This window comes from Triplophysa rosa, linkage group LG9 (assembly GCF_024868665.1).
Source record: "Triplophysa rosa linkage group LG9, Trosa_1v2, whole genome shotgun sequence".
NCBI classification, from domain to species: domain Eukaryota; kingdom Metazoa; phylum Chordata; class Actinopteri; order Cypriniformes; family Nemacheilidae; genus Triplophysa; species Triplophysa rosa.
In genome coordinates this window covers 24,732,291-24,751,352 of record NC_079898.1, presented here as the reverse complement: position 1 = coordinate 24,751,352, position 19,062 = coordinate 24,732,291, and the positions used below count along the sequence as shown (strand labels likewise).

The window sequence follows — 19,062 nt, the reverse complement described above, 5'->3', positions numbered from 1 at the left end:
TAAATTTGTTGAAAATAATTTAATTTGTGATTTTTGTGCAGTATATTTGTATTATTTGTATCATGCTTTATTCTAAGATAGCCTTTTGTTTTTAATAAGCGAGCATTAGTGGACGTGTCAAAACTGCACATCATCTCAAGATGTTCCGAACAATCAGCTGTAAATCTAAAATAACATCATTCTTTATTCTCAGCTGTAATACACAGCTATAAAATTGTATCATTTGTTTTAAATGGTTTCAAGTAGCGGTATGCTGATTATAATGGAATTGATCCGGTTTTGTGTAGCCACTGTTTGTGTTTATGTGTTAAAGTGTGTAATGGAGGTGTTAATGACTGCACTAAAATCGGAGCGATGCCGTTGGAAAATAACTCTCTCTTTATTTTCGTCCCTCCCCTGCTCTTCATTTCACAGCCTCTTTAAACTCTACTGCTGCGTCACAATTCGCCTATACTATGCACTAAAAGTATGCACTGTTTTTGTAATGGAAAAGTATGTACATTTTAGTGTGTAGCAAAACAGTATGCACGAACTGTGACATACTAACAGGAAGCGGAAGTGGCCGTTGTTGTCTAGACAACATTGTGGCCATTAACTGTCACACACATCAAAATGCAGCTCTTCTTTCCATTAAGGTATTTATACATTCATTATTTTGTATGTAATGATTACTGTATACTTACATTTCTTATTTTACTGACACATCAGTTATATAATTTATTAATGCAGTGCAACGTCACGAAACTCTGCCTACTCGCGGTGGGTTGTGGGTAATATTAGCCGTTAAGAGTGTGCATCGTTCTGCACTTCCAATTTCTACCGGAAGTAGTAGACCATCCGGTAATCTTTGAAATACTCTTTTCAACATACCACGATTTGGGACATACCCATTTTACGTTCGAATACTATGTAAGATGGATAGTATGCGGATTGGGACGCAGCGTAGTGTTTTATGGAATTTAGACAGCCAATGCTTTTTAGTGTCTCTAAACGGTCTTTAATACTCCTCTTCAAATTTACACAACTCACACTGAGAAAAAAAGAGATTATGTTGATCAAATCATATCCCAGAAAAAAGTATTTAAGATGAGAAAATGAAGTTTTTTTCTTTAAAATGATTAAATGCCTTTAAATCAATGTCACGATGATAAAAAACTATGCTTCACAAATGGGCAAAATATAATTTTCTTCTATTTTTTATGTAGTTAGGGTTAAATGTGACTTCCACATGTTTTTGAAAAGTTGTGTAACCTAATTGTTTTTGCTTTTTTAATGGATCATAAAACGCAGTCTTTACTGTTTATTTGATGATACGTTTCCATTCATTTTAATATAAACGTAATTCAACTAAGTGATTCATTAATGTTTTTGCACATATGTGTGTGTGTGTGTGTGCGTGTCTGTCTGTGAAGGTGGGGTTTAAACGCTGTTGTTGGGACAGGGAAGGGGTGTGTGGGGGTGAAAGTGTGTCCCCTCTGTCATTGGCTCAGCGCCTAATGTCACATTATGCGTCTCATTGTGTCTTTGTGGTCTTGTGGGGTATAAATACAGCCTCCTTGATGTTCACACACACTCATTCCTCACTCTTCCTGCAGACCCTCAGGCTCAACCGTCAGAGCAACCCGATACAGGACAAGTTCCTGCATTGTCTTAACTTCAAGGCATTTTAAACTTTAGGCAAGTGGCGTTTTCCTGAAGATCACGAGTTCTCAACCAAACCAGAAAACGTTTAGTTCCTTTCAAGCTCTGTCGATTTTCAGCTTCAGACAAGATGGATTCTGACGCTGCGTCCACATGCAGCCGATCTTCGTCCCCCGACCTGGCTGTGGACTCCGCTGCCAGCGTTTTTTTCGCCAACAAGATGTTCCAGGCGTACTCCGGTGACAGAGAATTGGGGCATCTCAGGGCTGAAAAGAATTGCGATCGGCCACACAGCTCCGCATCTGGCTTAAAAAGCTGTGCAGAAGCGGACCTCTCCAAAGACGACCTGCAAGATTTGCGACTTAAAGTCAACAGCCGTGAGCGCAAGAGAATGCACGACCTGAATCAGGCTATGGACGGACTCAGAGAAGTGATGCCCTACGCACAGGGACCGTCGGTACGCAAGCTTTCCAAAATCTCCACCCTGTTACTCGCCCGAAACTACATCCTCATGCTGTCCAGCTCCTTGGAGGAGATGAAGAAGCTCGTCAGTGACGTGTACGGAGCGAGCGCTCAGAGCCACTCGGCTAGACGAGTTCTACCCCCGGCCTCGGCCGCACCTGTCCCTCAGTTGCCTCTGCTGTCTCTTACCCCGTCCCTGCACTCTCTGGTGGGCAGCACCTCAGCTGTGACGGTCGCCCCTCTCCGGCACACCTCAACACAACCGACTGTGGCTCATGCTCCACGCTCTTCCCCCACGGCTGGTTATTTGGGGTTCCCGGCCCCACCTCTCCACACAATGATGAAGGACCCTCTGCACCTCTCCAGCGGATACAGGCATTTCCCCGGCATGCCCTGCCCGTGTTCCCTCTGCCAGCCCCTTCCCGCGTCCACAGGCTGTCTCCACAGCCTCTCCATGGGGAAGTGATTCTGGCGAGGCCAAGGCTTCACGCTGGAGTAGGCCTGATGTCGAAATACGGACTGATAAATTAAAAACACCTGGGCGTGTTTTGTATACATGTAAATGTCCTGTACAGAATATCCTCTTGACAAGCTGCTGCTATTTTTGTACTGAAGAATGTTTCGTAATGTTGGAGTTGTCCAAAAGTGGTTTTGGATAGTCACTGAACTTGTGTGTCCTTTGTAGCAATACAGACAACTGAGAATGTATAGTTTTGTTACCTCTCGTGGTTTGTTAAATTAAAAATCTATTATTATCACGCAAAAATTCTCTTGTAGTTTTTCGACGTCTGCGCAATCCAGTTTGTCATTGTCAGAGAAGCGTACCAGGTACTATTTAAAGGGATAGTTCGCCCAAAAATCTGTCATTGTTTACTCACCCTTATGCAATTTCATACCTGTATAAATTACTTTGTTCCGATGAACACAGAGAAAGATATTTGGAAGAATGTTAGTAGTTTTCAGTTCCGGGACATCATTGACTACCATAGTAGGAAGAATTAAATGGTAGTCAAAGGTGCCCGAGAACTCTTTGTATTCCTAAATTCTTCAAAATATCTCATTATGTGTTCAACAGAACAAAAAAATTCAATATTGCATACTATGGTAGTGGCTGATGTCCAGAACTGAAAATTGCTAACATTCTTCCAAATATCTTTCTCTGTGTTCATTGGAACAAAGAAATGTATACAGGTTTGAAACAACCTGAGGGTGAGTAAATGATGACACAGATTTTTCATTTTTGGATGAATATATCCCTTTAAGGATAAAATATTTACATCACATAAATGTGCATAAACAAACACACAATATAGACCATTTCGCCAGATGTAAACATTGGCACTTCTGGTTTCATTGCTCACATACATAATTACATTTGAAAGATGCTCAACATTTTTAATTGGTCATAAATGTTCTGTTGGTTGTCTACCAACAGGAAGTTCTTCTTGATTCGCACTGCGAAGTGGTCTATAGAGTACATAGCAATATAAGTCCCTTTGGATAGAAGGGTCCCTTGAATGAATACATCTAATGTACATATAAATATAGAGCAAATAACCTAAACAGCAATTAAAAGATACAACCAAATGAAATAATGAGCTACTAAAAAACCTCTCAAGGTGACATCTGCTCACACACTTCATGTCTGAGTGTCCTTTATGATGTATATGAATATCAAATGAGTCCATATGTGTTCATCCTGACTGCCACTCGTATAACAATATTGCCCGCAACCTGTTTATGCCTTTATCATATGCTAACAAACACGGGCATCATTTCAGCCCGCCATAAACGCTGCTTGGGCCTAAACCATCTGTACTGGGACTAGTTAATGTATGAGAGGAGAGACAGCCAGACCGCTCGGAGCCCGAGGCCTACGCTCAGCCATCAATCAGAGAGAGGGAGACGCAAGCTGTCGCCAGGTTGGCGCGTCGGCATTGTGTGGCGCACGCAGGGGACAGCCAGCGACCCTTTTCATGTTAGCACAGGAAGATTTGTCACTGTCCGATAAAGCTGTGATCATATTCAGTCCGGCCTCACCGGGAGTCGATTTCAGCAGGGCCCCTGACAGCTGTGCGCACCATCATTTATATTAGCTGGAGAGATCGGCTGGAATTTGGACTGTTTGGTCTTTCTGATATTGCCAGTACACACATACTATAGTATACTATAGTATAGTATATAGTATAATATAGTATAGTCAAGTGTAGTAAATTTCCTAGATACTACAGTGTTTTTGAACCTTACTATGGTAAAAATGATTGTATCCTACACAGTGTTGGGTGTAACTAGCAAGCAATTAGTTACTGTAATTTAATTACTTTCCCTGAAATTTATTTTCTTTTTATTTACTTTAATTTAATTGAATTTAACTACTTTTCCCTTACTTTACTTGAAAAAGTAAAGTAAGGGATTACTCTTATTTTGTCTGTAATTTAATTACAGTTACTTCTGATAGTAATAAACTAAATACTGTGTGTATTATGTGTGTGCAATAGTGGAATTGACATCAAAATTCAAAGTCTAACTTTAAAATCCGTGCTTTAATGTATAATTCTCACATTTGTAATACTTTGGTCAGTTAATAAGAGTACTTCATGTAGTTTTATATTAGTTATTTGAATGAATTAAAAGAGCCCTTTCATGTCTATCCTTGAATCACTTAACTAATCAAGGTTGATGTAGGATATAGAAAGTAATTAGTAATGAGTAATTAAATACTTTTTGGAGAGAACATACAGTAAACTAATGAATATGTAATTAGTAACTAGTAACTAATTACTTCTTCATAGTAACTTGCCCAACACTGATACTACATTATTTTCACCCATTATTACATTTACTGTATATGTACAGTATACTATAGGATATCTTTTATGTGACTAGTGAAGGTGTCGAGTTAAATGTGCTAAAGTAAGAAACACCCGTGTCAGAAATGAGTCAGGCTCTAAAAATTCAAAAAAAAAAAGTGTCAGGGCAAAAATGCACTTTATAATACATTCCTCTGTTGTGTTTCAGTTTCACAAATGATTTGATGCACATGAATGATATGCTTTGATGCGTCTGCGCTTCAAAAATGCTTCGAAAAGTAGTTCCAGGGAGGAAATATTTCCCATTAGCAAAAATGATACAGTGTAGAGCAAATGCATAATGCCTTATGTTATAATAACGTTCAAAGCAATTTTATAAAGAAACAAAATATGTGTGACATACTGTAATGACATCATTTTGACTCGTCTTGTATGTTGAAAGCAGTCAGAAATGTGTACAATAATGCAGCTATAATGGGAGTCAATGGGGCGATGAAAAGCACACGTCAAGCTTGTATTTTTAGGACTTACAATGTTTTTTTCCATTTACAAATGTTTGCTATTTATGCTGGTAGTTGTTTAAGTCATCCTATCATCATGTTTTATAGTTGAAGGAAACCAGTACAGTACCGCTGTATTCATCATGGAATACTTGCATGTGAAAGTTATCAAAGTTACGTGATAGTTACTGTAGTAGTTCACTGGTTTAGATGAATGGCCCAGAGTTTGATTTTCCATGATCAATAAGATGTATAAGTGTGTTCATTTTTGATGTATTTACAAACAATTTTATCACTTGACTGAAGAATAATTCTGATAATAATAATTCACTTGTGTTTTCATAGAAAGAGAGATTTTTTAAAACCAATTAAAGCAATTTGTGTAAACAGTAATTTTACAACAATTACAGGGAATCATGCATGACACAGCGTTGCATTATAGTGGAGAAAACCGATCAATGCCAGTGGGCATGGCGTGGAAATCCAATATTTGTTTAAACTCGAATTCTTCATTTGTGCCGAATTCTTTAACACACAAACGCACTCAGTTTGAGACTGTCAGGCGTGAAAAATACACATTTCTCTTCACAGGAATCCCGGGGCCGACAAGCGAAAGATCAGAGGAGAGATGAAGAGAGGTTCGCTTCGACTCCTCTCTTCTCCTCCCTCTCTCTCTCACCCTAAATGGGAGAAGACAATAGCACTCGCTCCGAGCACAAAGAGAGGGAGCAGGGGGCAGCCCCGTAACACAGCCCTCTCTTTATGCCCTTTTTTCAGTGCGGTTAGCGGCCCGGTCGGCCTACAGAGGGCCCTGACACTCCAACGCCAACACAAAGACGCTTAGCTCCTTATTTATGGGCCCATTGACAGCGCTAAAGAGCTCCTGTCAGGGGCCCGCTCACAGTCAGCTGGTGAACGTCCCAGCGGGGGGAGGCAGCTGCCATCCTGCCCAGAGAAGAAGCGCCCTCAGCGGGTCTCCGTGTCCCCGCGGCCCCCCTGAGTCAGGGCTCTCCCCCCTCCGGGTCCCAGGCACAGGTGGGTATGGGAAGCTGAACACATTGTGGGGATTACTGGGATCTGTGGGCCAGCCTGCTGCACGGGGATAATTAGACACATTGACTTGTGCAAAGCTGGTGTTTCCTGATTGGGGGCAGATGGTGACGGTCCAGAGAGATATAACAGCAGGCTGGGTATCTCTATGTGTACACATCGTTCGGCGAAGGTACATGAACAGAAACATATTGCCGCTGTCCTTGAGAAACCTCGGATGTCCACATTCGCTGTTTTTCAGGGAAATGAAAAACACCGTACTTTTTAAATGATTACATCAACATTGACAAGCACGCTTTGATGCTATGGGTTCGATTTTTGCGAAGGACACCAGCGATATACAAAACGGAAAATATTTTACTCAGATGCCTACAATATGTATGTGTAAATATATGAAAAGTTCACTTGCAAAAACAGATAACTGCGTTTTATAAGATGTTTAAAAAATCATGTTTTTTTTACTGTGCATTCCAATTCATTTCAATCAAACTGCAGTTGGGCTGTTTTGATTAACTAATAATAACTCAAACAAATACAGACTAACACAATAAGACATGATAACGTAATAAAAAACATGATTTTTTGATCACAAAACAATTCACATCAGACTTCACTGGTTGTTGGAGGTTTGGAAAACTCTTAGTAACTGTAAAGTTTTGGGACACTTATTCTTTATTTATATTTTTCCATATTTTAGAATAGCAGTAAACTCGAACAAAGGTAACTTTGGGATTTATGCTGTAACTAAAAAAATCCAAAATCAATCATCAGTGTAGTCACCCAGAATTCCGTGAATTTGTCAAATTCTTCTCTTCTAGATCCAGCTTCTAGATACTAAATTATTTATTTTATCTGTTAAAAACATTTTTCAAACATTCAGACTTCATACTAAAACATTTCCGTCAAGTGACCCTAAACATTAAATAGTGGTGTACATAAGCTCATTCGTTACTCAAAGAGTCACATAATGTTTGTTTAGAAGATGTCTTGACTATTCTCTTCTTTGCTTTTGCAATCTGTTCTAAATGTGACATAGCTGGATCATCTGATCAATACATGAATACGCCTTCTGTGGCCCCAGATTTAGACTGACAGAGTTAATTAGAGAACCAAAGGTCCCAATTAATGGGATTGGGGAGGTTTTGGGGGACATATTGTGCAACATACGCACACATTGTTCAGTGTCTGGATAGAAGGAGGCTTCAATTAAGAAAGAGAGCAGGAGATGACCCGGTGACACCCCGTTAAACCTCACTTCCCATCATCCTCTAACTGCTTACTGACAAGCAACATACAGCTGGGATAGGGCTCCGAGACGCCCTTGTGTTAGGGGTCTGGGGTCTCAGGTGCGTGGTTAAGCGCTCCCATTAGGACTCAATCCATATGGCCTGTTCTGAATTGTAATGAGGTGATAAACTCCTCATGTCAGTTCCATTATGAGCAAATTCATTTCTTGATTATGACGAGACAAACTCTCTCCCCTGAGACTAAACAGCATTTAGGATTTGCTGTCCTATAAATGAACATATACTAACTTTGAATGTGGCAAATTAGGTTCATATTAAAAACATGCCTTTTGCATTTATAACCGCATTACTTGCTATAGCTGACGCAAATGAAAGGCTCCGAAGAACAGTTCACCGAAGAAGTTTCTGGATTCGGTAGGCTTTGTCATTCTTTAAATCAAGCATTGCAGATGTGCACCCACCCCTGCACATTACGCAGCTCTTTTAAGTGATGGGAGAAACGAAGCTTTACGGAGCTTTGAATCAATTGAACCTATTGCAAATGGCTCACAAGTGTTTCGAAGCACTCGAAATGCCGCGTGCTGGCGACCCCTGTTGGTGAATGTGTGTTTTTTACAAACCAATAAATAATGTGTTTTAGGTTTTACACATGTTTATAAGTATAGAGTTATCAGTCATGAGAATGCATGGATGGGAAAAGGTGCTTTGTGCTTTATTGTTTTAGTTACATATTCTAATTTCTCTTTGTATAGAACTTTTCATGCTTTAGAAAAACCACCATACATACCAGGCCTAAAACAACGTGGATTCAGTGATGCATACTGTGCGGTTGTTATCCTACGGCGGGTTGCACCAACAAGGATTATGTGTTTCAGATCATTTTCCCGCACATTTTTTTATTTATTTAAACCTCAGTAGCAAGTTTAAAGTCAATCCCTAACTGAGAGATACATTAGAGTTTAAAATAATGGAACTACAGAATAAAAAGTTAATCTGGGTTTACTGTCAAATTAAAACCTGGATCAAACGATAGTTTAAAAATAAAGGTTTACAGTTTGGTGCAACAGAATTATAAAATAAACCTTGATTTAATCTAGATATAAACCTAATCCTTGTTGGTGCAACCGTTGTCTCTGATCCACAACCCACAGTAGATGGCGGTAATGCTCGAGTTATATGAATGCGAGGCGAGTCGCCAGAAAACGAAGAAGTAAACGCAGCAAGAACAGAACTGAAACTGTCGGGACAAATCTGTAAATATTCGAGCTAGAAAAGCAGAGGGAGGTGAAGAGAATTGCTGGACGTCAAGACTTTCTTTAAGACAGGTTAGTGCAACATTTAGCCAATGAGTATAGATACCAAGAGGCGAAACTCAATATAACGTTCCATTGCATCTGAGCCCTGTGCTTCCGCCGTTTTGGGGTGAAAGCGACTCGGTTTTTTGCTGTCGCGATGTCAATATCAGCTACTTTGTAAAAAAAAGCAAAAACATTAAAGCTGAAATTCAACCTTTATGATGATAATACACGATGACAAAAGCCTTGGCTCGCTGGAAACCAAACCATGTCAGTTATCATTTTCACCCCAAAATGGCGGCCGCGAAAAAGCACCAGAGTTTCGCCTCTTGGCATCTTTTATTTCTTTTTTCCTTGTTTCAAAATATATTAAACATACAATGCTTATAACATGATATCACATTTGTAATATCCATATCTTAAACCATAATAAAACAAGAAACGGAAAGGAAGGAAGAAGAAAAAACATAATAAAAGTAGAGAGGGTAACGTTAAATGAAACAATACAATCAACTTAAAAAGAGGCATTAAGAGCACTTTAGAAGTCCATAGTTCTGGAAGCTTTTCTGTTCGCAAGTCCTTTAGGTGTTTAAAAGTAAACGTCGATGGTCTCTTGGTATCTATCCACAAGTTTCCTACGCCCCATGACGCTTTGCGCGAAATATGGGAGAAACTTCCGGTTCGATGTAAACAAACGCGTTTCTGCCGTATTTCAAGTCATTGGTTTATAACAGAATGTGAACTTACACACTGACAGCATTTATAAACTAGGGCTGCAACAAACTATTATTTTGATAATCGACTAATCTATCGATTATTAGGGCATCAATTATTTCAACGACTAATCAGTGGGTTTTAAATGACTATTCAGGTTTTAAGCAAATAGTTAAAACATTGAGTTATACATATTTTAACTAATAATTAAAGACAGTCAATTACATCAGCTTTTGAAATAGTTGTTTTAATCAACTTTGAACCAACTATACAATTATAACTTAACTATACTTTTTGTTCTCTTTCAGAACAATATACAAAAATAAATTAAATCTGCTGCATTACAGACTAAAAAAAAACGTTTGAATGTAAACAAATCTCTGGACAGCATTATAAGACATTAATTTCTGAAACAAGGGTTCAGTTGAAAAACATTAAGTAACAGTGTCCTTTCTGCAATGGCTTTTTTTGGATTGTCAAATAAGTGCTGAATTAAAGTGAAGAAAGTTCAGCATATCAACATGTTCAGGTGACAGGCTTGCTCTTTTTTGTGAGCAAATGTTTCTTGCAGCAGAGAAGATCCGTTCTGCTGGTGTGGATGGCAGGAATACAAAGAAAATATCTTGCAAGCTTTGATAGGTTTGGGAAACGTCCCTCATTTTCCTTCCACCAACTTAGAGGATCTTCTTGTTTGGGTATTTGTGATTCTGAGAAATACATCTGTACTTCCTTTCTCACCATCTGAATCTTTTGGTCCTCATGCAACTCTTCCTCTTCACTAAGGCTCTCTGTGTCAGACTGGAGGAGGTTTTCTAGCACTGACTGTTGCTCTCTCCTAGGAACAATGACACCCTGAAGCTGCCCTTCTTCTGTAGGTTTCCAAGACAGTTTTACAGCTTTAATAGTAAGGACTTCGATGGTGCTTTGAACCTCTATCCTCTGTTCAGCAGGTATAAACTTGAGCTTTCGAAATCTTGGATCTAGGGCTGCAGATAGAAGAGCTGTGTTGTCTTACTCCTTGATGACAGTGCTGATATTCCCCCACCTCTCTGTTAACTCCTTAGAAGCTGTGGTTAAAAAAGCTTTTCCAGGTGTTGTTTCAAAGCTAAGGGAATGTTGAACAGACCTCTGTAGCCCTTTTGTAAGCTGAGGAAGGCATGATAATGTTGCATACTCTTGACTAGGGATGTAACGATTCACTCAGCTCACGATGCGATTTATTCACGATTTATTTTTACAAAATGAGTTGAAACAAATTAGAAATTAACAACTTCCCTTGCATTATTTCTTAAATGTTTCACATTTCTTTGTATAATAAAATAATGTTTTATTTCAAATAACAAAACTAAACTGCAATTTTATAACAAATTAATAATAGAAAAAGTCTCTTTAATATAAACAAACTAATACTGTCTGAGCTTTTCTTGGATTTTTTTGCATATAAGAAATATCAGCATGTCCACGTTTAGATCTGCAGTGAAAATAGCGGCCCCTGCTGTTCAAAAAATGTATTGCGATTCAGTTCACACCTCAACCGATTTGAATAGTCACTCATTATAACCGATTTTCAACCGGCTCACGGTGAATCGTTACATCCCTACTCTTGACCACTAAGAAACTCAGTGGCACACTGGAAAGGTTGCAGGCCCCGGGTCAGCTCTTCAAGCAGTGACCACTGATCAGGCTTCAAATCAAAGTAATGTTTACCCCTTGGTGTCACGTCAGGATCAGAAAGTGTGGCAGTAATGGGCCAGCAGTCTCTCCACCATAAAGTAGGTGCTATTCCATCGAGTACTATAAATAATGTCATTGTTTGTTCATATTGGTTCAGTTTACATATTAATAGTTATTTATTAGTTAATGTAGTTAACTACATATTGGAACTAATATTGCAGTGTTATCATAGATTGTTCCTAAAACATGCATTTGCAATTCTGCATTAGATGTATGTTTACCTTTTGGCAGGTTTTTTCATATTTTTGTTCCAATGAACCTGTTAAGTAGGTTCTTGATGGAAGGGATATATCCAGGGTTGAATGCAGAACCCATTTCACGAACGCCTTCCCCATCCACCATGGAAAGAGGTCTCATGTCTTTAATGATCATGACTCTGTAAGAGCAGCGGCTTGCTGAGTAGTACAAGAATTCCTCCTCAAAAGAAAGTCATCCATAACAGGCCCACTGCTTTTCTTAGAACTGAAACAGAACATGGGGCATTTCCTTCAGGACATAGAATGGTAAAATATGAATTTGCAAACAATTATTATACAATTATAATATTTGTATAGTAAAAATGAAATGACAAGCAGAGAGACATTCACTATTTAATTAGAGTAAAAGTAACTGATATGATTTAATTCTTCCTAACATCTCCTTCTGTAAATCATCATGAATATGGAACAAAACGAAGACAAGCGATAAGACTCCTATCAGTTACCTCTATAATACCTAATAGTGTTAGGTATTAACAGTCCTATCAAAACAGTCTTAACTCCTAAGTTCTTATTGTTGTTAAACATCTATCAACACTGTTTGTTGTTATTAGTAGTACTGCATTGTCTAATAAAAAGGATTTACAGATAGTTAGCTGGAGAACACTCACCTCTCACCGGCTCTATTTGTGCCGGGATGTTTCCTCTTTAAGTGGTCCAACATGCACGTTGTGCTCCCGTGAAATGCAAGTTCCGTCTTGCATGTATTGCACACAACAGCCTTCTTTGTTGTAAGTTTTGTGCAGCTTTCCCAGACCTTGCTGGTTCGGTATCGTTTGCACTCCATCATAATTCGCGCTGTTTTTTCTTCTGCTGCAATCGCATTCGGGAAGGCTGCATTACACACTAGCGCCACAACGCCGTAGCGGTCAAATCACAATAATGCAGGCTCTTACATTAAATCACGAGATGCAACGACTACTCGACAACAAAAATATTTGTCGACAATAATTTTTTTGTCGACAAATCGTTGCAGGCCTATTATAAACTACATCAGCATTCTGTCCACTACTTTATAGAGGAATGGGATGATGATGATCATTTTGTACATTATACAATAATAATAGTGTAAATGATTATATCAGGGTTTCCGCGGGGTCTTAAAAAGTCTAAATTCCAAAATCAAACTTTTAGACCTTAAAAAGTCTTAAATTCGCTGAAGTATTGTGTTCTAGCTCTTAAATCATTTTAAACATGTCTTAATTTTCCTACGGCCATGTAACGCTATCTCTAATGTGGTGTTGTAGTTCTTTTTTTGAACGATTGGGTATCGTTTGAATTTTAGCGATTCCGATTTCAATTTCGATTCTGCTTATCAATTCCGATTCTTATCGATTCACAGTTTCGATTCCACAGTTGAAGTAAAACATTTAGATATAAACCTGTATGGTCTTATATAGCCTGCTTATTGGCTGGTTTGCAAAAAATATATATCTTTATGAGCACCATTTTGTGTGTATATATATATATATATATATATATATACATATACACATAGCAACCATGTTTTTTCTGATTTATTACAATTTGTATTACCATAGCTTTCATAGGTTTCTGTGCTTTATCACAAGTTAACACGAGCATATTTCTGAAAATATGCACACAGGAATTGATAAGAGGAATTAAAATTTTTATTTCAAGTATCCGATTCCTATTCCTTTCGATTCCGATCTAAATCCTAACCTTTTGATACCGATTCCCAAACGATTCAGGTTTTCGATTCCCAACCCTAGGCGTCAGCCAATCAGATCACCTTATGCAAATAATCACACGGGGCGTTAACGCTTGACGGAGGGTGTGTCTGAAGCGTGGCCGACGCGATCGTCATAGTTACAACAGCCAATCACATTGTTCTCCGGTCTTGCATAAACGCAATTGGCTAGCGCCTGCACTAGGTTATTTGCATAAGGCGATCTGACTGGCTGAGAAATTTTCAACTTCTGCCGCGAGCAACACCAGTGACGCGATGCCGACGGACCCACAATTCAGTTCGGCAACGCTTGACGTCACCCATTCAAAGTAAATGAGAAGCGTTAACGCTGACGCCCCGTGTGAATGTAAAAAAGCTGCTAGCGAAGTGGCATCGTTTTTACACTCCACATAAAATATGAAATACGCTGTATTTTGAAGTATGTGACATTCGTTGATTTTATTAAGATGTAATGGAAGACACATCAATATCAGAAATATCTACTGATTGCTATTTATTCTAAATAATGAATTTAAAAGGAGTTGTTTTTATAGTGTGTGAGGATCATTCATTCAAAAAGACAGATTCACTGACAAACTTTTTGATTTTGACAGGTCTGTTTCTCTGAACCACAAAGATTTTCTCAAGAGGAGAGTGCAGACATGAGTAATACAGAGCCATACAGAATAAAAAATGAAGATACTGCAGACGAAAGAGGTTGGTGTCATTAGTGTAAAATCAAAATATTGATGTTGTTTTGTAGTCTTAACATATACTTCTTTTGTTTCATATTTTAGATGTAATGGAAGAAGAAAAAACATCAATATCAGAAAAATCTTTTCATCGCTTGCAGACAACAAATACTTTATTTTCTTTTACTTGCTCTCAGTGTGGAAATGGATTTGGAAGTAAAGAGCAGCTTGTGATGCACATAAGAATCCACACTGGAGAAAAGCCTTTCACCTGCACTAAGTGTGAAAAAAGCTTCAAAAGCAAAAAAACACTTAATGTTCACATGAAAATTCACACTGGAGAGCGCCCGTACACATGTCCACAGTGTGAAAAGAGTTTTTTGCAAAAGTATACTCTTGAAAATCACATAAGAATTCACACTGGAGAACGCCCTTACACATGTCCTCTGTGTAAAAGGAGTTTTATGAGCAAACGTGCACATTCAGATCACATGAGAGTTCACACTGGTGTGCGCCCGTACACATGTCTGCAGTGTGGACAGAGTTTTACACAAAAAAGTAGTCTTAATAAGCACAGGTCACTTCACTCTGGAGATCGTGCATATATTTGTCCTCAGTGTGGGAAGAGTTTTTCAAAGAAAGAAAGACTTGCTTACCACATTAAAATGCACATTTGAGAACGCCTGTACACCTGTCCATGAAAAGAGTTTCAGACAAAAAAAATCATGTAGAGGAACACATGAGAACTGGAGAACGTCCACACACCTGACCTCAGTGTGGAAAGAGATTAGAAGGAAGACTTAAAAATCACATGAAAATTCACACCAGAGAAAAACCATATACGTGTTCAGTGTGGAAAGAGTTTCGCAAGAAAAACTCTTGATGTCCACATGAGACGTCACGCATAGAAGAGCTCATAACAGTGTCTACCGAGTGTAGAAAGTGTTTCACAGTGGCTCTGTTCACACTGTCAGTGTTTAGGATTGTATTTACATATGCAAGTCTTTTAAATGTTCTGTTCTCACAGCTGAAATACTGCCCGAAGGCTGAAGTCTGTATTGTGTTCCCATGCGACTCATGTAACCACAGTGTTGGACTTTCATATGACTGGTATTATTTTTACTTGTTTAATGCATACACTGACAACGATTATAAAACTCTTTTTCTCACCATATTTTCTTTCAAAATTATTTTGATGGGTTTTGATCTGAATCTGAATCAGGCCCCTTGATTATCGATGTGGCTACAGTACATATTGTATGGACAATCTTTTTTTCAACTGAAAATTGCATCAAATGTCAATTAACAGATATAGATCAAAAACATGAACTTAAAAAATGATAATTTGAAAAAAACAATAAATGTGTAAAATGAATGAATATAAATGTAACCTACATTACTATATGTACAAAAGTAAAGAAAAAAAAGCATGGATAGAATAAAATTATCTCAAAGAACAGAACAAGTGTTTGAGAACATGACCATAATTGTTCTTTAATATCAACGAAATTGTTAAAAAAAAGCCACTTCACTCATCCTCTGACCACAGTCAAAACCAAAAAAACACGGTTCACACTTGAATTTGAGTTCTTTTTTGTAGCTGTTGCTTCTGTTTTACATTATAATCCTATGGAGTAAACCGTGTATTCAAAAAAGTCTCGAGTGCCTTTTGAAATGCCAGCGCAGGTGTCGTATCAAAATCTGACTCCCCGTGAGATTATGACTCCCCTGTTTCACCAACGAAGGTTAGGGTAAGGATTAGGTGTGGGGGCGGGTTTTAGCGGTAGGGACCAATCACAAGGCATCATCCTAAGTACACCGGTGTCTTTTTCTGCAGCTCGGAGCGTCTGTTAAGGTTGAAAAAAGTTCAATTTTTCTGAAAAAAAAAACGCCCAACGTCAAGCATCTTTTTCACAGCTAATCAACCTGTTTATGATTGACAGCTGCATTTACTGAAATGTTCTATTAAACAGTAGCTCACAGCTGAAATACGTCTGTATGAACAAACACCTAAACGCTGAAGTCTGTATTCTGTTCCCATGTGACTCCACAGTGACATTTTCTCTTTTGACTGCTATTCTTTTTTGTTGGTATTGCAATACCATTGTTTGTGTGAATGTTTTCTGTATCGACCATCACTGTGTGAATGCTGCTGTCATTTACACTGATGATCGACTATAGAGAGAAAGATCAACGATCGGACATCAGTAATGTAATGATGTCTGTATCAGTGAAAAATAAATTTCAATCCACTTTTTAAATACTTTACTACTGAGCTAATTTAAAGAATTTAATAGATTAAAATAGCTTTGGATTGAAGTACGTATTCTGCTGCTCACACTCCAGTCCAGTAGATGGCGGTAATGCGCCTTTAAGATGGTTTGGCAACCGCTAATAAAAACAAAAGAAGCACAGATAGAAACGGACAGAATGGCAACGAAGGAGAAGCCAAAGTGGAGTAAAAGAACGCAATGTTCAGCAATTAACTGCAAAAATTATCAGTGTGACAGTACAGATGTTGCTTTTCACCGTTTTCCCAAAGACCCTGATAGGTAACGTTAATTATTCACAACTGTAAAAATATTGTAATCTTATGCACCTGCTTCTTTTAAACTGTTTTTAACTAACTAAAGTCGTTTACTGAGTTTATTTCATTGATAACGTTAGACAAACTCATATCGCTTCATTCTTACGTAGCTGTCATACTTGAAGAGAAATTCAACATGAATGAAATCCTTGAACTTCCCTGTTTCAAGTTCTGTGGAGAAAAAACCTGGATAGTTAGCAACTTCTTTTAACTGCTATAATGTGTTGAGTGTTAATCAGTCACCTAATTATTTCAGCCTAAAAAATGACGTCCGCTCCGGACCAAATATATGTAATGATCGTCTTTATACTTAAACGCAATGCCTATTTGAACGATAAAAGATAAGTAAACAAAATCAGTCTCAAAAAAGCTTAAATAGACTGGCTTTAGGCTTACATTTTCTTGTTTTAGAATGAGCGTAGGCCTATCTTGTTTTTTTCTGCTTCCTCTTAGCAGTTCTTGTTCATCTTTTAGTATTGGAATGATCATGTTAACCATTCAAGTTATATTAAAATACTTGCATACAATACTGTCTTTTACAGGTGTTCCAAGTGGGTGCAGAATCTCAGGAATGCATCTTTGTTGGAGATAAGCCCACAGCGGCTCAATCAAAACTATAGAGTGTGCAGTGCACATTTTCACGCTAGCCAGTTTAAGAGACCTTCTGATGTGTATGTATATACTAAAAGGAATAATCCTTTAGAAAAAATTGCCTTGAGAAAATCACAAAGACAATAAACTTTTGCCTGGTACTGTATCTGTCTTTCTGTTTACCTTGTAGCCATGCGGGATTGAAATGGAATGCAGTGCCCACATTGGTTAATGTCTCTAAACCACCCCCTGTGGACTTGGAGTTAAAGAGAAAACCACCAAACTCGTGTCAGGAGTTACCACCAAAGAAACGTAAGATAAATACAGGGATACCTTGAGGCGCCAGTCCACTTTTAGAGTGAAAGCTGAGTTGTTCTAGATTCCTTTTCAGACTGTATATCACATGACCTATTTTAGAGTGGCAGTCTTATGGTCTGACGTGAAAGTAACACTTTGTTGTTTTGCTGTAATTGTAAATTCTTTACAGGTACAAAAATTGTTTACCTGTCAAATGCAGGCTCATCCACTGCAGTCAGTGTTCAACAACCCACTGGTTCAACTTCAGAGACAGACAGTAAACCACCTGATGCTTCTGTAGCAGGACCATCGATGCCACGGACACCACCAACATACCTTGATGCTGCGACTGCCAAGGAACATGCCCTGAAGATGAAGATTAGGTGTCTGAAGGTACAGGTATGCAAGCTGAAAGCGAAATTGAGGGAAGTGAACCGGCTGAAGAATACCAGGAAGGCCTGTGTTAATAAATCGTCAGTGATGGAGCAGTTGAAAAAACTCTTACCAGCCAAAACATATGCTTTTGTGAGTACACAGATACATATGTCACAGCGGAAGACTCATGGTTTTCGGTAGACCAATCAGGACAAAGCATTCTGGTCTCTGGTACATGCCAGTCCAGAGTGTTACAGACTACTGTTGAATGTGATTTCTATGCCATCTGTCTGCACACTGCAGAAGCTTAATAAATCTTAAGCATTGTATTTATATAAGTTTTAGTTTACTTTATTGAATCTTTCCATTTTATGCAACTTAACACAATTACTATTACTAATATTAGTTAGTATTGTACTCTGAAATATATATATTGTACATTTTAATCGCCTGGAAAACACTACAGACAGGATGATCTTATAGATGCATTGCTGTGTCTGTCAAAAATGAATAATTAAATAATTTTGGAGAGTTTTTTTTGTGCAACATTCCCAATTTTTCTTATGCATGTCCTTAATTAAATTTCACATGTTGGTATTATTTCAGTGTTTATAATACTTGTAGAATTTCAACCAAACTGTTTCTAGAGAGCACTTAAACGCAAAGTCAGTAAAATAAACTGTTTTTCAAGCGATTTCTGGAGGAGAGGCTCTGTACAATACCACCGCGCATGCGGGGAAAATGAAACCAGATCAATGCTGCTTTCAAGACACCTGGGATTTATATTCATGCATTTAGCAGGCCCTTTTATCCAAAGTGACTTGCTTATATACACTCACCTAAAGGATTATTAGGAACACCTGTTCAATTTCTCATTAATGCAATTATCTAATCAACCAATCACATGGCAGTTGCTTCAATGCATTTAGGGGTGTGGTCCTGGTCAAGACAATCTCCTGAACTCCAAACTGAATGTCAGAATGGGAAAGAAAGGTGATTTAAGCAATTTTGAGCGTGGCATGGTTGTTGGTGCCAGACGGGCCGGTCTGAGTATTTCACAATCTGCTCAGTTACTGGGATTTTCACGCACAACCATTTCTAGGGTTTACAAAGAATGGTG

General features: G+C 38.4%; 2 protein-coding genes across 10 annotated transcripts; both read left to right on the top strand.

Annotated features, from left to right (window-relative positions):
• Positions 1 to 1,298: 1,298 nt before the first annotated feature.
• olig4 (oligodendrocyte transcription factor 4) lies at positions 1,299 to 2,855 on the top strand. Its single transcript, XM_057342344.1, has one exon. It carries the CDS (start codon positions 1,772 to 1,774, stop codon positions 2,567 to 2,569), a length of 798 nt encoding a protein of 265 aa, XP_057198327.1. The 5' UTR covers positions 1,299 to 1,771; the 3' UTR covers positions 2,570 to 2,855.
• A 6,054-nt stretch (positions 2,856 to 8,909) lies between these two features.
• Positions 8,910 to 18,636, top strand: LOC130559334 (52 kDa repressor of the inhibitor of the protein kinase-like). 9 transcript variants are annotated; one of them, XR_008963555.1, is made up of 9 exons: positions 8,910 to 9,035; positions 10,291 to 10,414; positions 10,503 to 10,590; positions 10,670 to 11,956; positions 14,015 to 14,117; positions 14,198 to 16,644; positions 17,222 to 17,350; positions 17,461 to 17,582; positions 17,758 to 18,636. XR_008963555.1 is itself a non-coding variant. In XM_057342342.1 (6 exons), the coding sequence occupies exons 3-6, from the start codon at positions 16,469 to 16,471 to the stop codon at positions 18,141 to 18,143; spliced, it is 783 nt and encodes a 260-aa protein (XP_057198325.1). In that variant the 5' UTR covers positions 8,910 to 9,035; positions 14,015 to 14,117; positions 14,198 to 16,468; the 3' UTR covers positions 18,144 to 18,636. The 9 variants fall into 9 exon arrangements, 2 of the variants coding, with proteins under 2 accessions (XP_057198325.1, XP_057198324.1); XR_008963552.1 differs by having other exon boundaries at positions 10,503 to 11,956; XR_008963554.1 differs by having other exon boundaries at positions 10,291 to 10,590.
• The last annotated feature ends 426 nt before the right edge of the window (positions 18,637 to 19,062 follow it).